The sequence below is a fragment of the Danio rerio genome, chromosome 12 (genome assembly GCF_049306965.1).
Source record: "Danio rerio strain Tuebingen ecotype United States chromosome 12, GRCz12tu, whole genome shotgun sequence".
NCBI classification, from domain to species: domain Eukaryota; kingdom Metazoa; phylum Chordata; class Actinopteri; order Cypriniformes; family Danionidae; genus Danio; species Danio rerio.
Genome location: NC_133187.1, coordinates 9630001 through 9650203, shown reverse-complemented (window position 1 = coordinate 9650203; position 20203 = coordinate 9630001). Strand labels below are relative to the sequence as shown.

Sequence of the window (20203 nt, the reverse complement as noted above, 5' to 3'; positions counted from 1 at the left end):
AAATAATATGTTTTGTAATATTTTAATCCTTTATATTTATATCCTATATCTATTCTTATTATATCCTATATATATCCTTAATATTTACATTTTTTCATATTTAAAGATATTTGCCTATTGCTCTCTTGTGCGTATTAAGCAGTGCGTAAGCGAGGCACAACTCTGCGCCGGAGTTTAGACAGGGTTTGTTTTCGTCTAATGAAAAATCTATTTTAGTTTATCAAATTAGCGACGCGCCAGCAATGCGCCTCAGAACGCCTTCCTTTTTAGACCAGAACGCCTATGGACACACATATGAGCGATAATGCATTTGCTATTTAAACAGCATAGCGCAACGCCTCAAAACGACTCTTGCGCCAAGCTGAAACTAGCAAACAAGTATTGCGCCGCGCCTTGCGCCACACTGCGCCGGGTGTATGATATGGCCCTCAGTTTCAGGTGTTGCACATTTTTCACATTCCTCCAGCTGAAGTTGAGTTTGTTCATATTAGCTCTCTAAGATCTAAAATATATTAATTTGTGTTCTGAATATAAACTAAGGTCTCGTGAGATTGGAAAGACATGAGAATGATTAATGACAGAATTTAAATTTTTAGGTGAACTAATCTTTTCACTTGAAAACATCTAACTTTTATATTTCAATTTGTTGTAAAACTGTGAATAAAAGTGACTCAGAATAAGTGTTGAAAAGCACACAATGTGCCCCCATAATACCTGCACACCCTGTTCCTTGACTCCTGATAGCAGCTCAGATAATACATGACTGATCATGTATTTAGAGCAGGAAGGTTTCCCAAAGCTCTGAGATATGACCTACACGCTGAATCACATGTGCCTTTTGATTGTTTCTAACATGCGCCACAGTGATTCATTGTGATTCACGTGTGCGGCTGTGTAATTATCCTGTTGGGTGAAGATGGAAATACATCCACTCACCTACAGGATATGCTGGTCTATTCTTGTTTTAATGCTGCTGTTCATTTCCTGTTAGTTGAGTAAAAGCAAACATATTTGAAGTTCATAAAACAGATGCTCATGAAACCGTATTCCAAGACAAACAAAACAGAACAGCAATGATTTAATTGCTTCGTTCATATGAAGTAACCTGTCATGTGATCTGACTGTAACAGTCACTTATGAGGATTAAATGATCAATCAATACAGAAGTCTTTATTATGACTCAGACATGCAGATATGCCAAAGACAATCTACTGGGAAAAGGAAAAAAGTCATTTTATAGTGACTGAGTTAGAGCTTCGTGATATTGGAATAATCTGACATTGCAATATTTAGTTTTTCTGATCTCACAAGGAAACAAACTATTGCACATTTTGTCAGTTTTGTAGCTACTTTGTACACACTCATATGAGTTCAGTCATACAAAAATGTAAGATTTTTAAATAGGATGCTGGCACCAAAGCACACCCCTAAACGCAACCATCATTGAAGGATGAGGAAATTGTAATGAATTGTTCAAATGAGATACAAATTAGCAACTAAATTAACAATTAATTGCATCCAAAATTTTAAAAAATTAATTAATTCATTTTCTTTTTGGCTTAGTCCCTTTATTAATCCGGGGTTGCCACAGCGGAATGAACTGCCAACTTATCCAGCACATGTTTTACGCAGCGGATGCCCTTCAAGCTGCAAATCATCTCTGGGAAACATCCATTCACACTCATACACTATGGACAATTTAGCCTACCCAATTCACCTGTACCACATCTCTTTGGACTGTGGGGGAAACCGGAGCACCCAAAGGAAATCCACGCAAACGCAGGGAAAACATGCAAACTCCACACAGAAACGCCAAATGACCCAGCCGAAGCTCGAACCAGCGACCTTCTTGCTGTGAGGTGACAGCACTACCTACTGCACCACTAATTGTGCCGTTTTGGAGACTGTGCTCCCAGCCTACTTTTTAAAAAAGGGTGGGGATACAAACGCCTATGTGTCAGCAGTTGCAGATTAAAAATCAAGACTAACGTTTTATGCTAATGAGGAAGTGATCATCACCAATGGGTGGGGTTTTACCCTTTTGATGACGTATGTACGAAAGGAGAATATTATTCAAAGCGTTTCTGCAGACTGTTGTTGGCACGCACCGCGGGGGGGCCCCGCGTGATAAGGGGGCCCCACGTCCTCGCGATTTTCAATAATTGAAAATCCAGGAACCGCATTAATCAAACTCTTGGGAACAACTGTGGTCGGAACCAAAGTTCACAGGTCTGTGTTCTCTGAACTCCTCTCAAGCGGTGGACTACTTTGTTCTGATTGCTTGCCGCCGAACCGCGTCATAGCCAATGAAGACGCGCCGCTGTTTCTCGCCGCCGGTTCTCGTTAAAAAATAAATGACTTCTGGCTACTTTGACGCTCTCGCCGCTTTCGGTTTGTGATCGCTCCTCAGTTTGTGAAGGATTCCCCGCGTTGTCGCTCCACACCGCCTCCTTTCCCCGCTCCTCAATTTGTGACATAGATATATACACTAGATATCGCATAGGGACCCTGAGCATGCGTCAATAGCACCGCCACATTAGTACAGTGCTCCCAGGAAAAATGTCATTCAACCGCACCAGACAAGACAGTGTTATTATGTAAAGATGCGGGACTTTAGCGCTGTCTACGAGTGTAGTAACGAGCAAACAAAGAAAACAAAGCACAAAGGCAGAACATTTCATAGGTAATATTACGTTTTTACGTTTTTGTATGTTCTGAAATTTGTGCTAAACAGGTAATGTTATTGATGATAATACAGTCACCTACTGCATTCATCATTAAGCAAAGTAGCTCTAATTCGCACTAAATACTCGGCTTATGCTAGTTTTGTTGAATAAAATCAGCAAACAATGCAAAAGAAATATGACAACGAGATGCTGCGCTGCCAGAAACTTGTATTATTGTCGGCTAAGTGAACGAGACGTTCATAACGGAGATTCATTCACAAGCGAATCGCTCCCTCAGTCAGTATGAGAAGTGAAGGAGAGGAGGTGTGTTTCAGGACACAGATTAGATCAAATTTAACAGGGAGGGTGAATAGTACATTTCTGTACACACAAACACAAGCTTTTTGTCAGGAATGCCCGTGTGATCAGTGATCCATCAATGTAGAAAAGTGATGTAAAATTATAATTTTCATAATAAAAAAAATTGCTACAAACATCCAGGAAAACTCCCTATCATAGATATATGTGCATATCTCTGGCTCTACACCCCCCCTCCCCAACTGGGGGCCCCGTCGGTGATCCCTGCAGGGGGGCCTCCGCATTTTGCGCTACGCCACTGGTTATAAACTGTGATTGTAAAAAATAAATGAATACGTATTTACCATTAAAAGCTGGTTTTATTCACAGACTGTTGCCACACAACTGTGTCTAAACCCCTTATAAAAGTGATTTTTGCATGATAGGTCGTCTATAAGCAAAAGTCGTTCAATTCCACCTGAAGGTTTTTTATTTCATGCAAGACTGACTATTTGAATATTATCTGTACACATTTTATCCTGTTTTTGGTCATATAGACATCCAACTTTGTGAAATAGTATATGAACTTCGGAAATATATTAATGACAGCCTTCCTGTTTTGCTTCTTGTGTTACAAGAAAAGCATGTGCAAACATATTTTTTAGAAAAATAAAAAAGGATCATCACATATTTCCTGTTTGTTGGGTCACAACCTCAACTTGTTGTGAAGCAGCAAGGAAACCATTTGTTACATCAACCGATTGCAAACAGTACAGGCTTTTGTAATGTGTAATGTTGTAATATTTGTTCTTGTTAAATGTAATCAAACACTACTCTTATGCTGGATATTCTTTCTTATATAATAAATGATTACATTTCATAAAAAATCCTACATTACCATTTAAAATTTTGAATTCATTAATTTTTAAAAATGTTTTTGGATGAATTCTTTGCTCACCTTGGCTGCCTTATTTATATTAAAATTGTAAAATAGTTTAAAATAAAAATACAGTTTTATAATAAATGTATTCCGGTAATAAAAGCTGAATTTGAAGTCATTACTCCAGGCTTCTGCGTGATTTTTTTAGAAATCACTGTAATATGCTGATGTGAACAAATGTTATTATAATTATATATTTAATATTATTATTGATCAAACATTTATTTATTTTTATCTAGTTTTATCTTTGATGACTAAATGTTTTCTGGAAATATCTTCGAAGAATAGAAAGCTAAAAAGAACAGAGTTTCTGTTCTTTGTTTTTTTTTTAAACAGAAATTCTTTGTAACATTAATTATAAATGTATTCACTGACATATTTGATCAGTTGCCTTCCTACTGAATAAAAACACATTTTATTTATTTATTTTCTTTATATTATTTCCCTTAAAATCTGAATCGTGTAATGCAGTTTCCACCAAAATATTAAAGGGCACCTATTTTACCCCTTTTACAAGATGTAGGATAAGTCTTTGTTGTCTCCAGAATGTGTCCGTAAAGCTTCAGCTCAAAACACCCATCATTATTATTATAGCCTCCAGAATCTGCCCATTTTGGTGTCTGAATACATTGTAAATGTTTTAGTATAGCCTGTGGCTTTAAATGCAAAATTGTTGCTTCTCCCAGCCCAGCATGCGTTATGTCAGGTAAACAGCACAGTGACAAAGGCAGACATGGATAAAGCTGAAATACAGCTCATTTGTCAAAAATACCAAGTATGTGTTTCATGTATCTGTGGTGTTTATTCAAGCCTTTCTGACATGATGAGTCTCAAACAAATGCTGTTTGCAGTACTCAAACACATATATTAGCGTTTACTGACACCATGTGGCTGTGGTGATTATAGTGGTTAAGAATTATATAGTGATTTTACTGTCTTTATTACAAACATGCTTTTGTTTTTTTGTGGGCAGGAAAAAACTAATCCTATGTCACGTTGTGTTGGGCCTCAAAATCACTGGGATTTGGGTCCTATTTTAACATCAGAAAATTTAAAAATAGAGACTTATTGGGTTTTTATCACTCCAATATGACTTTGAACACACTAAACCCACACACAGTTCTGTCCAAACAGCTTACAAAAGTTGATTTTCATCATACTGTAGGTGCCCTTTTAAGCAGCAAAAACGGTTTAAAACAAATATTAGAAATGATTCTTTATTAATGATTCATTCTTTATTCTTTAGGTTTATAATATTTGCTTAAGGATAGTATGACTGAAACAATCACATGAATAAATGACATTTTAAAATATATTATATTTTAAATATAATATATATATATATATATATATATATATATATATATATATATATATATATATATATATATATATTTCTGCTTTTACTGTATACTAAGGTTAGTTCACCCAAAAATGAACATTTCTTCATCATTTACTCCAACCCAGGCTCATTCTGAAAACGTAGTGCCGTGGATGTTTCTGGAGGCCGAGAAATACGTCCCGGGAGGTATGTATGGTTGCATTTCGTTTTTTTAAGCGAACGATATGGGGCGGTATGACGTTGTTCCCTTTCGCGCTTACCGGCTGAAAGCTTACCTCCGTGTGGAGGGCTTTCCCGCCGCAACCAGTTTGTTCAGTCAGCTCATCGTGTACGTCAGCAGATTTTCAGATGCAGAGAGGTGGAGTTGAGTTGACCATGGCGACCGGGTTCGAGTTCGGGAAAGAGCCATTCTAAAAATAAGGTAAGACAAAAAAAGAATCCAAAAAGTAAAGCGATTGACTTCGTAACAGGGTGAGAACATGGTGATATCCGAAAACTTGGTAAAAAAAAGCAGACAAGGGCTTTTATTTTTATTTTAAATTTTGTAAATTGTTGGTTGGGTTTAGGGAAGTAAGTGGGGGGCTGGTCAATAGGTAAAATTGGTTCGGTTTAGGGAAGGAGAAGGCCGGGTGGGTCAGCCGATTGGCCGGTCGCACAGTCAATCAATCAGACAGTCAGACAGCAGCCTCTGATGGGTTTACGCGCGAACGGCACTCGCGAGAGACATTTGAGATGCGAAAAAGCCTACACAGCGGCCTCTAGTGAATTCGCGAAAAAAAAAAAGAAAAAATATATTCCGCAGTCTCCAGAAACGTCCACGAGACTACGTTTTCAGAATAAGCTTGGGTTGATTTACTCACACTTCAATAGTTCTAAACTTTTATGAATTTCTTTGTTCTGTTGAACATGAAACAAGATATTCTGAAGAATGCTGAAAAAATATTCCAACCCAGGCTCATTCCAAAAACAAAGCCCCGCGGACGTTTCTGGAGACTGCGATTTACATGGCCGGAGGTACATATGGCCGCATTTCGTCGGCTCTGACGGCTCACCTCCGTGTGGAGGGCTTTCCCGCCACAACCAGTTTGTCCGCTTAGCTCGCAGTGTTACGTCGGCAGAGCGGAGGCCCGGAGAAGGAGGAGGAGCCGGCCGCAACGACGATGACCGGGATCGAGTCCGGGGAAGAGTGGTTGCAGAAATCAGGTAAGATGAAAAAAAGAATCCAAAAAATAAAAGCGAACAAGTTCGTGACGGGGCGAGAATGCAGCGAAACCCGAAAACGTAGTCAAAATTGGATGAGGGCTTTTGCTTTTTTTTATATATATATTTATTTCCGGACAGCTTTTGTAAATCGTCGCTTGGGACAGGTGGTCGCTCGACAGCGGCCTCCGGTGGCTTTTCGCGTGAGAACAGCGTTGGCGCATACGGCGCGCACTCCCGAGAGGTGTTCGAGACGCGAAAAAGCGCGCACTGCGGCCTCTTGCAGATTTGCGAAAAACAAAAACTGCACAAATATGTACCTCCCGGGACGTATTTCGCGGCTTCCAGGAACGTCCACGGGGCTACATTTCCACAATGAGCCTGGGTTGAATTATTCAACATGTCTTTTTTGTGTTCAACAGGAGAAAGAAGCTCAAACAGTTTCTCAAAAAGACCATTTTTATTTTTGTGGTGTACTATCTCTTCAAGATCAAGAGTAAATTAAGCTTTTATTTTATTATTATTCTAAACTTTTTAACAGTAAGCAAAAATATTTAGCATACTATACAATATATGCTTTTCTTGAGTGACTTTACTACCATAAAGCACAGATCCCAGTCCAGCGGTGTGATAAATCTCAAAGCACAATTTGCCAATATTTAACAGGACAGCACTTAAAGCCTGTTTTGTTGGATTCAAAGTACTAGAGATCACAAGATCTGTCGGTTTTCCTCAGCTGCAGTTTTCTGCTGACAGTAGTGTGTTCATGTCCTGCTGGAAACACAGTTCAAACCAGCACACAGACCATCATGTACGACAGCAGCAGCAGCCTCAAGATCCCCAGCAGTCCCCAAGAAGAGGACAAAGCTGAAGGAAAAGTCTATGGGAATGTTTTTGCAGAACTGGAATCAGTAGATCTGCCGCTGGGAACGAGTTTAAGGTAGAGTGACTGAAATAAAATAATGTTTTGTTGTGTTTAATATGTCCTTTTTTTAAGCAATGACATGTAATAATTATTTTTAATGTATTAAGTGTTATTACAGATAATGCAGGCATAGTGCAAAAATATTTGCTGAAACAACACAATTCTTGAGGTTTTTTTGGGGACAACTTAATTGTTTATGTTCAATCCACTTAAATTTTTAAATAAATAAATAAATAAGTTAACTTAATTCCTTCACGTTGCCCCAACACAAATCAGATGTGTGGAATCTAGCAGTTTTACAGTGTACACTCAATTCATTCATGTTGCTCCAACACAAATCATTTAAGTTAACTTAAAAAACTGAAGCGGATTGAACATAAAACAATTAAGTTGTCCACCCAAAATCTCAAGAATTGTGTTGTTTCAGCTCAATTTAAACGAGCAGTTTAAACAAGCAAAAAAAATATGTGTTTGTTTGTGTGTGATTTGGTTCCGTTATGACAATGTGCATTTTATTTATTGGATTCAGATGAAAATAAATAATAAATAATCTAATTATGCATAATTATGCTCCTAACTATCCTTCTAATTATGCTTCTCCATAATGATTCTAATATGCAGCTTGTGTGCTTGGTAACAGTTGTTGATGTTGAAATCTGATGTTTTTGCTGCTTATTATTTTTGTTGAAACTGAGTAAAACTACTATTTGAAAACAAAAAAGTTCCTTTGAGGAATAAATGTTCTATTTAGTAATATATCCGTTTATAAATAGATTGTAATTAGCATAAATTAAAATGATTCTTGAGCATCAAATCAGCATATCAGAAAACTAAAAATTCAGAGAGATTGATGAATGAATGGATGGATGGAGGGATAAAATTATGCACTGTATAAGTTTTCATGTTCACCCCGTGTTGGCATGGGTTTCCTCTGGGTGCTCCGTTTTCCAAAGACATGTGGTATACTGTAGGTGAATTGGGTATGATCAAATTTAACTTATGGGTGTATGAATAAGTGTGGGTGTGTATGGGTGTGAATAAGTGTGTATGGGTGTTTCCCAGTGATGGGTTGCAGCTAGAAGGGCATCCGCTGCGTAAAACATATGCTGGATAAGTTGCCGGTTCATTCTGCTGTGGCGACCCCTGATTAATAAAGGGACTAAGCCGAAAAGAAAATGAATAAATGAATAATATTTCACATTGTCATTTTACTTTATTTTACTACAAAATACTTCTCTGAAAAAACAAACTTCTAAAGATTCCAAATATTTGACTGGAAGTTTATGAAATACAAATATATATTAAATTACATATATTTATATATAAAGATATAATAGCGACACTGTCCCAATCTAAAAACACTGATGTGTCCACAAATCGACACAAAAAGTATTGACTATTTTCCAGAGATACCTAGATCAGTTAACCTTGAAACTATTTCGCTGACTAAATAATATAATGGTGGTACTGGCAAAATTAAAGGTGTATGACAAACAAATGGAAACAGAACTGTTAATTTACCCATTTTAAAGCAATCGAAGATAGGCATGGCCAGGTATAAGATTCTGACCATATAATAACTTTTAAAATATACTCTTTTTAAATGTCTGGGTAAAAAAACTAAGCTTTTTCCCCTTTCAAAACAATATATTTAAAAAAAAAAATTTTTTTTTGGAGCAGTAAACATGTCAGGCTAAATAATTCAAATGAATCATTGACTTCTGCTGTCTTTATTAGTTTCAAAAACACAGATTTATTTACAATTTAAATCAGCATCTTCGGATGTCTTTTCTGCTGGAGATAATGTGGACCTTTAAATGAAAAAAAAAAATCGTACACATACCTTAGAAACGGTATTACAGAAAATTTTGGCAGTTTTGAAAAAACCTTGATTTTTTTTCAAACCGCGGTATACCTTGATAACTTTGAGAGTACAAAAATAACAAAATACAGGCAAAACAAATTTAATACTCGTAGCTCCTTACAATACATTAAGGTATCATGCAAGTAAATGAATATTAATTATATTATTGCTGAGGCTGTGAGTTAAACTGAATAATGATATAAAATAATGCTCGATTTCTTAAACAGGCTAATCATTTTGCTGTAGTTGTATACAAGAGCCTTATTAATTTTACTTTGCCCGTTAATAGCCTATATTTTGACTGTAAAATACTAAAGGACCTTTTTATGAATCACAGAGGAGCACGGTTTTAACAAAAAAACTTTAATTTTTTTAAGTGAGTACATTAACACCAACTTTTTTGGTGAACTCTCTCTTTAAAGCAATTATTTTGACAAAAAAGACTGAAAATCAGTAACTATCGACTTTCATAGCATTTGTTTTTCTCTACAATGGGTCTTAATGATTACCTGTTTACAACATTAATCACAATATCTTCTTTTGTGTTCAACACAAGAAGAAAATATAAAGATATGAAACCATTTAAGGATGAGAAAATAGTGAATATACTATGTTAATTTAGACTTTGTTTGGTGAATTACCCCTTTAAGAAGAACATTTCAGTTCTTTAAATGTGTTGAGGTGAAATTTGTGCCATCTATATTCAAAGAAAGCATACTTGAACACGTGTATAAGTATAAACTTAGTATTTTAGCTCTGCTCAATCCGCATAGCACAAAATCTCCCAACTATTGACGTTCTATCGAGCTTTCAGTCTGACCTGCAAAGGCTCTGCTCCCTCTTCCGGCGGAGTCGTGTCACTGCATCTCTTTCGGCATTGTCACATATGAACACTGTGACGCTTAGAGCCAACATGGCGGAGAGCGAGAGCTTGGAGACTATCACCGAACATGAACGAATATTACAAGAGATCGAGAGCACGGACACTGCGTGTCTGGGGCCGACTTTACGGTGAGAGATGTGCATCGTCTGCTCTTATTTAACGTTCAGCTGGTGACGTGATGTTTCCCTCTGTCTGATGGATGGAAAGCAGGCCTTTGTTTGCTAAAGATGCAGCTCAGCAGGACTTTATGTCATTGCTGATGAATCTGTCGAATAAAGTGCTTATCTGTTGAACGTGAATGTTTGTACCCATGTTAATCCGTCATAATTATTTAAATGGACTCTGTATGCTCTGCTAATACTGTACACATACATTCAATGGCACAGGCTGCTGATCGCTGTTTTCCTGTCATTCGTGTGCGATTGACTGATGTTATAAGAGGATTATTTGTCGTAATTAGCCATTCATTTGTCTGTTTTCCTGGTTGATGTTGTGATGTAATAGCTAATATAAGATGTAAACATCTGACTTGAAGCATCTGAGGCCCAGTGACGGCATCACTGCATTATGGATATGACTGAGCTGTCGACAGGTGGAAAGCTCGCAGATAAACATAGCGTCATTTCTTTACATTTAGACCGAATTTTTAGGTTAAACACGGCAGTATTCACTTCATTTCCCTTTGCAAACAAATTTCAGCTATGGTAGAGCTGACGAAATGTCGTGGGTGTGGCGTTAGCAAATGAGTCTGGAGCTGGGAAATTAATATTCTGCCCCGAGCTTCACTGTATCTGTGACTGGATGTGATGATTTCAGCACTTGCTGGCATGCCATCATATGAATTTTGTCCATTATGCCTATTCACTACTAAGGGGATAGTTCACACAAAAATAAATATGCTGTCGTCATTTACTCTCCCTTCACTTGTTTCAAACCTTTATGAGTTTCTTTCGTCTGTTGAACATAAAGGAAGATATTTTGAAGAAAGCTGAAAACCTCTAACCACTGACATCCATAGTATTTGTTTTCCTGCTATGGATGTCAATGGTTACAGGCTTTCAGCGCACTTCAAAATATCTTATTTTGTGTTCAACAGAAGAAAGAAACACATAAAGGTTTATAACCACTTGAGGGTAAGTAAATGACTCTATTTTTATTTTCCGGTGAAATATCCTCTTAAAAAATATAGGTTTGGCGTTGACATTAAGGGTTTCATGAACCTTAAACATAAATGAATCCAAAACATAGGAAATCTGAAACATTAGTCTTGTGTAATAACAATGAAATGACCCAAAGAGAGAAAGTACTGAACTACTAATATTGTGTATTTTATATTAGATTCAGGTCAGGGGATTGGCTTGGCCATTCTACAGCTTGATTTCCTTTCTCTGAAAGCATTTCAGAGTTTCCTTGGCTGTGTTTTGGATCATTGTCTTGCTGAAATGTCCACTCTGGTTTCACCATCATCATCCCGTAATGTAAATATTGGACTGAAGCAGCTAATGTTCATTTACATTGACGAAGGGCAGAGGGTTGCTGAAGAACTACTAAGAGATTTCAGCTGCTGTCTGGGCTTTCACTGCCTTTCTACACCATCCTTCCTACATGTGTTCAATACTTTTTCCTTGCGCCATTTCATTTTGTTTTGCATAACTTGATTTGTGAACTAATTCGATTTGTTTTCTTTGCATGTTTAGATTTCTTTGGTTGTTAAAATATTGAAAATTTCAAGTCATGGCACCTTTAGAAATGTAATAAATATAGAAATATAATTTGCACTCTAAAAATATTGTTTAGACAAAACAAAAACAAAAAATTAACACAACAGTTTGCATTAATATATTCAAGTTGCGACAACATCTAACAAAATGAGGTTCAGAAAACAAACTTTATTATGTTAGCCAAATCTTTTGCTCTTCAATCAGAGGCAATTTTAAATCGCAAAAAGCTAACTTTTTTAAGTCAAGTACTCAAAAAAATAAGTTGTTTCAATTAGCAATTATTGAAAACAAATCCAGTGTTATGTACTTGTTTACATGCATGCTTTCAGGCTTAGAATCTCAAATGAATTAAGTAGCTGAAATTGTTTAATTTTTTGCTGGTTTTTAAATTTACTGTTCATGCTTGTAAGAAATACATTTAACAAAAACATTTTTGTTTTCTGGGAATTTTTTATTTGTATCAAACAACAGGTTTTCATTGTTTTACAAAACAATGTACTCATGTACTTTTCCATATTATCAGTATAAAAATAACAAAAAAACATCAGTGTGTGGACGTAAAAAAATTAACTTCATTAGTGTGGAAAAATTGAGTTATCAACCTAATTTCTTTGGGTTGCTACAAGTTAAATGTTGTTTTAAAGTAACTGACAGATATATTTACCTTTAAATTAGCCACATTTTTTAATTAATGTAATTATCAATATTTTCCTGTTTTGAAAACTTAATAAAATTATTCTGGCAACTTAAAAGTTTTAATCTTATCAGCATTTTAGAATTTTTAAGTTACAATAATGTATTTACATTTAAATTTACATTTAGTCATTTAGCAGATGCTTTTATCCAAAAAGGGCCTTATAAATGAGGACAAGGAAGCAATTTACACAACTAAAAAAGCAACAATGAATAAGTGCAGTAGGCAAGTTTCAGGTATGTAAAGTGTAAGAAGCAAAACATTAGTTATTTTATTTCATTTTATTTTTTTTTTAAATTTTTGTAATAAAGTTAGCGGTGAAGCCAGAGGCAATTGCAGATTAGGAAGGAAAGTGGAAACTAAATAGTTGAGTTTTTAGTTGTTTCTTGAAGACAGTGAGTAGAGCTGCACAATTAATCGTTAAAAGATCACGATCTCGATTCGACCCCCTAGACAATCTTAATCCAGCATTTCTATGATTCTGTCAATCCTATTGTCAAGGTCAGGAGAGAAGAAAAGGCGGCTGCACGAGTCTTTTTATTGTTTCACACATGTTGCTCAGTGACATTGACACCTCCAAATGATGTTAAATGAGTCACAAACTATATTTATAAGGTATAATTCACCTTAAAATGTCATTTTTGTCTTCATATAATGATGTTTTCGCGGCCGGGAAATCAAACGTGACGTGAGCTGTTATCACAGAGAGGGCGCGCGCGCGCGCGTCTACTTTAGTGAACAGAACCTGCATATGTTGCATATGTAATACAGTTGTAAATAATATTCAGTTTGGGGCACAGAGTGATCGTTTGGGAGCAACGCGTGAAGTATAAACAAGCACTTAGCAGTCAAAATGAAACCGAAAGTGTGCACTTCATTTAAATGATCATATCGCATTTTAGAGTTATGATTACAAGCATTTGATGTTTTTTCTTTCATAGCGAACCCACAGTTGTACATGAAAATAAATGTTTACAATGTTAGTATACCTACTTTAGCCTATATATTGTTGAATATAATCTCATAATGGTAAATGTCTGATTTTACCAGTGAATAAATTTGTCTTGTATAACAGATTGCAAGCATCTCAAGCATAATAATTCAACATTATAATTATTATAAGTAGAATATAATCATTTATAGAAACCAGTAGACCTAAACATAATAATATTATCGATGTTGTGCCATATGTTTGTTTTTACCATACCTTTATTTTACATCTACAGAATCGTGAGAAAATCGTGATCTTTATTTTAAGCAAAAAAATCGCGATTCTCATTTTAGCCGGAATCGTGCAGCTCTAACAGTGAGTGACTCTGCCGTTCTGATGCAGATAGGGAGTTCATTCCACCAACTGAACATATTGAATGCGAGAGTTCGGGAAAGTGATTTCTTCCCCATTTAGGATGGAACCGCAAGGTTCTGTTCATTCACAGAACGCAAGTTTCTGGAGGGCACATAAATCTTCAGAAGTGAGAGCAGATAAGGAGCAAAGTCAGATGTCTCTTTGTAAGCAAACATTAGAGCTTTGAATTTGATGTGAGCAGCAACAGGCAGCCAGTGCAAACGGATAAGTAGCGGAGTGACATGTGCTCTTTTAGGTTCATTAAAGACCACTCGTGCTGCTGCGTTCTGAAGCAGCTGAAGAGGTTTGATAGAGTTAGCTGAAAGCCCGGCTAGTAGAGAGTTGCAATAGTCCAGTCTGGAGAGAACAAGAGCTTGAACAAGGAGTTGAGCTGCATGTATTAAACCATTTAGTGGTAACAGAACTCTTGCGTTATTTTTTAGAGTGTGGTTCCTATATTCTGGACAGAGGAAAAAAATGCTACATGTGAAAGAAAATCGTAAAGATTAAATTGAGTTTATGAGTGTATTCAGAGAAGTTTAGAGGGTATTTTTTTTTTATATTCCCATTACCAATCTGAAAAAGCATAGTGTTAAATAAGGAAGCACTACTACTGCTTCTCTATAAGCTTCGCCTAGTGATAAAGAATGCATTTCTATTAAGCCGTCTGCTTTTGTTTCGTGCTGGTATGCTTTATGCAGGATAATTTTAAGGAGGTAAAGTCAGACTATTATGATTTAGTTAGATATTAGGATTAGTTAACTTTTTTCTGTGACGTTTGATGTCTCATCTGTATCTCAGTATGAATATTGTTTGGAAATTTGCCACAGATAACCTGAGTTCACTCTATTCCACTTGTTATGAAGAAAACTGTTTATTCAGCAGAAGTTCTAGGCAGCATATTTTACACTCTTGATCTTGTGATTACGGTGGGTTTGAAAACCAAACCTGCGTTGATTAAAGCCTTTAGAAAGCAGATCTACAGGACATGCAAATTTGTCAACATTCCAGCACAAGAAATCATGTCCCGAGGCGACGCATTCTGTACTAACATGCGCACTGATGGTTACAGATATGACAGCTGTATTTTCTCATTCCACAGACATCAGACATGTTACCTAACACACTTAACACTTAGCTTCCTTGCCTTTCATAATTTCACCTTGTAAAAGGTGTGCGGGAAAAGCACTTCATCATGCTGTGCATCAGCTTTTCCACTTCGTTGCACCATGTCTATGAATTAAAAAAATAAAATATGAATTACACACAATGGAAAAAGGTTTAAAAACTTTATAGTGTATATCCTTGACAAATTGAGTGTATTTCGTTTTTTTTGTTGTCAAATAAATGAAAAAAAACAATCATTCATTCATTTTCTTTTCAGCTTAGTACCTTTATTAATCTGAGGCTGCCACAGCGAAATAAACTGCCAACTGTGCTTGATAAGTTGGCGGTTCATTCCGCTGTGGCGACCCCGCATTAATAAAGGGACTAAGCCGACAAGAAAATGAATGAATGAATGAAGTTCTACTCGGTTGTGTGCATAATTTTTGTATGCACATCTTGGCATTTCCATCCAGAGTTTTTATGCGATATTCCAAAATGCACATAAAAATAGGTGGATGGAAACAAAGCTATTGATGTTTCAGAATGCTGACCTTTATAAACTTGACTTCCTTTAGCCTATTTTCTTAAAAAATGTATGTACTGTGATTAACCCTTATTCACCTGTCTATTGTTAGAGGTTTGGTTTCATCAATAAGCTTGTGTTACAACTAGGGGTGTAACGATACACTCAGCTCACGATACGATGTGTATGACGATATAATGTTCACGATTCGATATGTATCACGATATTTGGAATAAAAATTGAAAATTAAACTGAAATGCAAATTTTACCAAGTGAACTATTTTTTTATGTATTTCTTTTGTTTCAACTTGTTAAACTGAACCTTCTTTAAGAAAATAAATTAAACAGGCCTGTCTCTGGAAAATAAAACAATTTAAAAACTTCTTAAAAATATTATTGAAATGACAGAGACAAAATTAAAGAACAATTTAAGTAAAGGTGCAAAAAAAATAAGCTTTCTATTCAATTGAGTTTTACAGTTAGAGCTTAAGGCTTTGATTTCGTACTAGTACAATTGTAATTGCAGATATCTCTAATTGTCATTCTGACTAGTCGAATTCTAATTATGACTAGTCAAAATATAATTAGAGATATCTCTAAATATATTTATGGATAGTCAGAACAAAGGTTTAAATGCTAAAACGGCTTGCCATACGCGCGCGTCTATCATAGTCCGCCCTCTGTAGTAACAGCTCACGGTCAGCTCATGTCATGTTTGATTTTGCGGCGGGAACATTATATGAAGACAGAATGATATTTTAGGGTGAATTGTACCTTGTCAAAAAGCGGACGAGTCCAAAGCAATGACTGTACAACCGAAATGTTGCCAGACGTCTGATTTTGAGAGGATGGGCCATCCTCTATTTCAGCTCCACTCATCTTGGTCTGCTAACATTACTGCTGCTGCAATCTGAACTCACGTGCGACAGCAGGTGGAACGTAGCTCACGTGCAAACAGCTCAACTAATAAGAGAAACAGATGACATATCGTAATCAAATCGTCATAACGCCACGATGCATATTGTGACATTTTTGCATCGCAATAAATCGTACAACGATAAATCGTTACACCCCTAGTTACAACTTTGGTTTCATTAGCCACTCTGTGATGGTAGGCGTAGAAGTATTGATGTATAACATTCTGAATTTTCTCTTTGAGCCATAAGAAAAATAGTTTGTCTTTCTGCATGCTGTGTTTCTCTGTTTCCTCCTGGACCTCTTAGCAGTTGTCCGGAACCTTACGTTCTTTGGTCTGTTGAATTCAATAACAGGAAGGAGGAAACTCATTGTGAGCATGTCTCTGCTGATAGTAGCTCTGTGTGCGTGTGTGCAGATTCGCGGAAAGGATATCCCATTAAAGGGCGTAATCTGACCTTCTGAAAGGCAGTGGAAGTGGGTACCGATTTTAGAAAGCTTTGCATGTTTTCAGTAGAAAATGGCCCTCAGCGTTTTCCATCTGGGTGGCAGGAATTGGCTGTTTTGGTCTTTGGTGAGAGGAAATACATACGCGGGGATATGCAGTTAATGGACATCCAGATGCCACACTCGCTGCTGAGAGAGAGCCACATTTATCTGGATATGTAAATATCTGCTGCGCTCTATCCTCTCAATAACAAAACAAACACACAAGAAAAATGGCACCATTGAGAAAACATGTTTCAATGAAAGAGGAAGGATTTTAATGGTAGCACTTTATGTTTGCACAACCTCTGCAGGTCACCAGCATTATGTCGACCGATGAAGTAATTAAAATGACTAGAAATTGTAATGATAATTTTTGCGGCACAGTGGCTTAGTTGTTAGCACTGTTGCCTCACAGCAAGAAGGTCGCTGGTTCGAACCTCAGCTGCGCCAGTTGGCATTTTTGTGTGAAGTTTGCATGTTCTCCCTGTGTTGACGTGGGTTTCCCGAGTACTCTGGTTTCCCTACAGTCAAAAGACATGAGCTATATGTGAATTGGATGAACTATAGTGTTTGAGTGTTTGAGTGTATGTGTGTGTGTGCGTGCGTGCGTGTGTGTGTACATGTGTTTTTGTGACATATCAGGACACAAATCTGTATAATGACATGAGAATGACACGGGTATTACAAAAAGGAGGTGAAATATGAGGACATTGATGACGTCCTCATTTCTCAAAAAGCTTATAAATCACACAGGGCGAGTTTAATCAGAGAGTAAAGCTGGACACTGACTCCTGTGATGGTTGGGGTTAGGGGTAGGGTGGGGTGAGGGCAATACTATATACGGTTTGAACAGTATAAAATTAATGGAAACCTATGTAATGTACCCACTTTTCACAAAAACAAACGTGTGTGTGTTTGTGTTTTTGTGTGTGTGTGTGTGTGTGTTTCCCAGTACTGGTTTGCGGCTGAAAGGGCATCCACTGCATAAAACATATGCTGGAATACAACTTTACCTTAATCAATCTCAGTTTTTTGCTTAAGCATGAGTTATAATGAAACCTGCCCCAATGAGTAATTTGTATCTGTAGGTTTTTTTTTTTTATATGTTAAATCAACGCTATCTCACTGCAATTCATAACTTTTGATTCAGTGGCTAATTCATATGAAATCGTAGGATCTCGTTTGTACAATTTCCTACGATTTTTTAATTCCCCAATGATGATTGTTTAGGGGCGGGGTTTGGAGCCACGCCTCCTTTTAAAAATTGTACATTTTCATACGACTCCTATAAATTCATACAAATTAGCCACTAAACTGACAAAACGTAAAATAGTTATGTTTCCTCATAATATCAGGCTGGTTGAATACATACAATTATGCAATCGCGGAAGTATAACATGAGCAAAGTTCAAAGTTTGACATTTGTTAAAGATGATGTGTTTCTGGTCTCTGTTAACTTTTGTTTGAAGATATTGTTTTTCCTTTGTTGTTGCAGTGCAATTTGTGTGGGATTGAAAGTCTGGGATTGATTTCAGCTGAATTCAAAATTTTTTTTATATATAAAAATATAATTAATTGTATGACCTGTTGCTGTGCATATGGAGCAAACATAGTCAGGTTTTAGTTTCTGGCTGGTCAATCAGGTACATTACAATCAGGTGTCTGTCTATCTATCCGTCCGTCCGTCTGTCTGTCTGTCTCTCCATACGTTTGTCTGTCTGTCTATCCATCATCTGTTAGGGGTGTCAAAATTAATTGTTTTTTCGGTGCACCGCGATGCAGACGCGGACAATTCGTTATCGGTTCAGTAATAATCATAACCGGTTATTATGTACTGACATCATTTATCTCCTATGCGCTCTGTCACGAGGGAGGTGAATGCGAGTATTTACAACACACAACCAACTCGGGCCGGCCCGTGGCATAGGCAGTATAGGCAAATGCTAAGGGCGCTGTATATCCAGGGGGGCACCAGAAATGAGCACGGTACAGTTTTTTTTGTTTTCGATATTCCTGACACACATTCAGTTACAGACGGCAATAACTCAAAAACGCTTACCCTAAAAAGATTTGTGTGTCCTACAAAAAGATAAAGCTGGTTATGTTTCACAGCTGTCTTTCTTTTTTTCGCTCGACATTACGAGCACTGCTCCGTTTAAGCCCTCGCAATATGTGTTTAGCCGGGAGAGCTCGCGCTGAGAGGAGCTCTCAGTAAGGGACCGTCAGAAAAGTGCTTCTTTTTTTCGTTTTTTTTTTTTTTTTTCCGTTTTTCTGCTTCGCTCAGCTCGAGCTCTCCCTGTTGCGAGGGCTTAAGTGTGTGTGTGTGTGTGTTTGTTGCTGTCTATGTTTGTGTATGTGTTTGAATGAGAGACAGTGTGGTGCTGTGTGTCTGTGTGTTTATACAGACAGCATGTTATAGCCTCCCCCCTAAAATATAATACTGTATATGGAAAGCATCGTCAATGCACCGAAATATCGAATTGAACCAAATCGAAGGCATGATAATTGTAACCAAACCGAATAGTGAGACCAGTATAGGTTCACACCTCTACTGTCCTTCCATTTGTTTGTCTATTCATCCATCCGTCCATCTGTTTGTCCATCCATTTCCCTCCTACCCTAATATATTCTTACCTGATTTTCTGATATCATACCTTAAACTTAAAAATTTAGTAAATAGTTTGTCAAAGGTTTAGTTTTTTATTCTAGTTAATTTTTTCATTCCATCTAGCAACTAATCAGACCTTCATTGCAGTTGTATCTCAATGTGTTAAAAATCACTTCGTGCATCAACAGTAGGGCTGCACGATATTGGAAAAATATTTTTTATTCTGCGATATATATTGCGATACGAATTCAATTTCACTAGATGACTTGACTAAACATTTATAAAGAATTTATAACTGGGAAGATTCTGTTAGGGAGTGCATGAAATACAATAAATCTACAAGTATAGATAAATTCAATAAAGAAAAAAGGCAAATTAAATAAACAGCGGCAGCGCCCTATTGTTTTCTGAAGAGTCGAAATGTATTCAAAGTTCAAAAGATACATGCCTGAAGGCTTTTAAATTCCTCACACAGTCACAAGCCTTAAAAAACACTTGCAAAATGTTCAGTTATAATCTACTCAACATTGCGCATACTCACAATGTGACTATTGCGAATGATCACATGGCGATATCAATGCTAAAACGTTATATTGTGCAGCCCAAATCAACAGTTAGTTGTGCCATTTTTAAGGCTGTCATTCAGTCTAGACATTGAGACTGTGTTGCCATTGGCAACCAGGA

The 20203-nt window shown here is 36.8% G+C and overlaps 2 protein-coding genes across 16 annotated transcripts in view; both read left to right on the top strand.

Annotated features, from left to right (window-relative positions):
- Positions 1–6456, top strand: part of adam8b (ADAM metallopeptidase domain 8b) — a 44481-nt gene extending 38025 nt beyond the window's left edge. For 2 of the 6 annotated variants that reach the window (XR_012387841.1, XR_012387840.1), the window contains 2 exons: positions 5371–5431; positions 5586–6017. The gene's annotated coding sequence lies outside the window, so the exon portion shown is untranslated. Of the gene's footprint in view, positions 1–1563; positions 4024–5370 lie in introns of those variants that run through there. The other 4 variants (XM_073918244.1, XM_073918241.1, XM_073918242.1 and 1 more) reach the window with 4 other exon arrangements.
- Positions 6457–7226: 770 nt separating this feature from the next.
- Positions 7227–20203, top strand: part of exoc6 (exocyst complex component 6) — a 119860-nt gene continuing 106883 nt past the window's right edge. For 5 of the 10 annotated variants that reach the window (XR_012387524.1, XM_005156065.6, XM_017358444.4 and 2 more), the window contains exon 1: positions 10117–10245. Coding sequence is in view for 9 of the 10 variants with exons in the window: in XM_005156065.6 (XP_005156122.1) it covers positions 10121–10245 (125 nt within the window). In the remaining variant the exon portion in view is untranslated. 10 annotated transcript variants of the gene reach the window in all.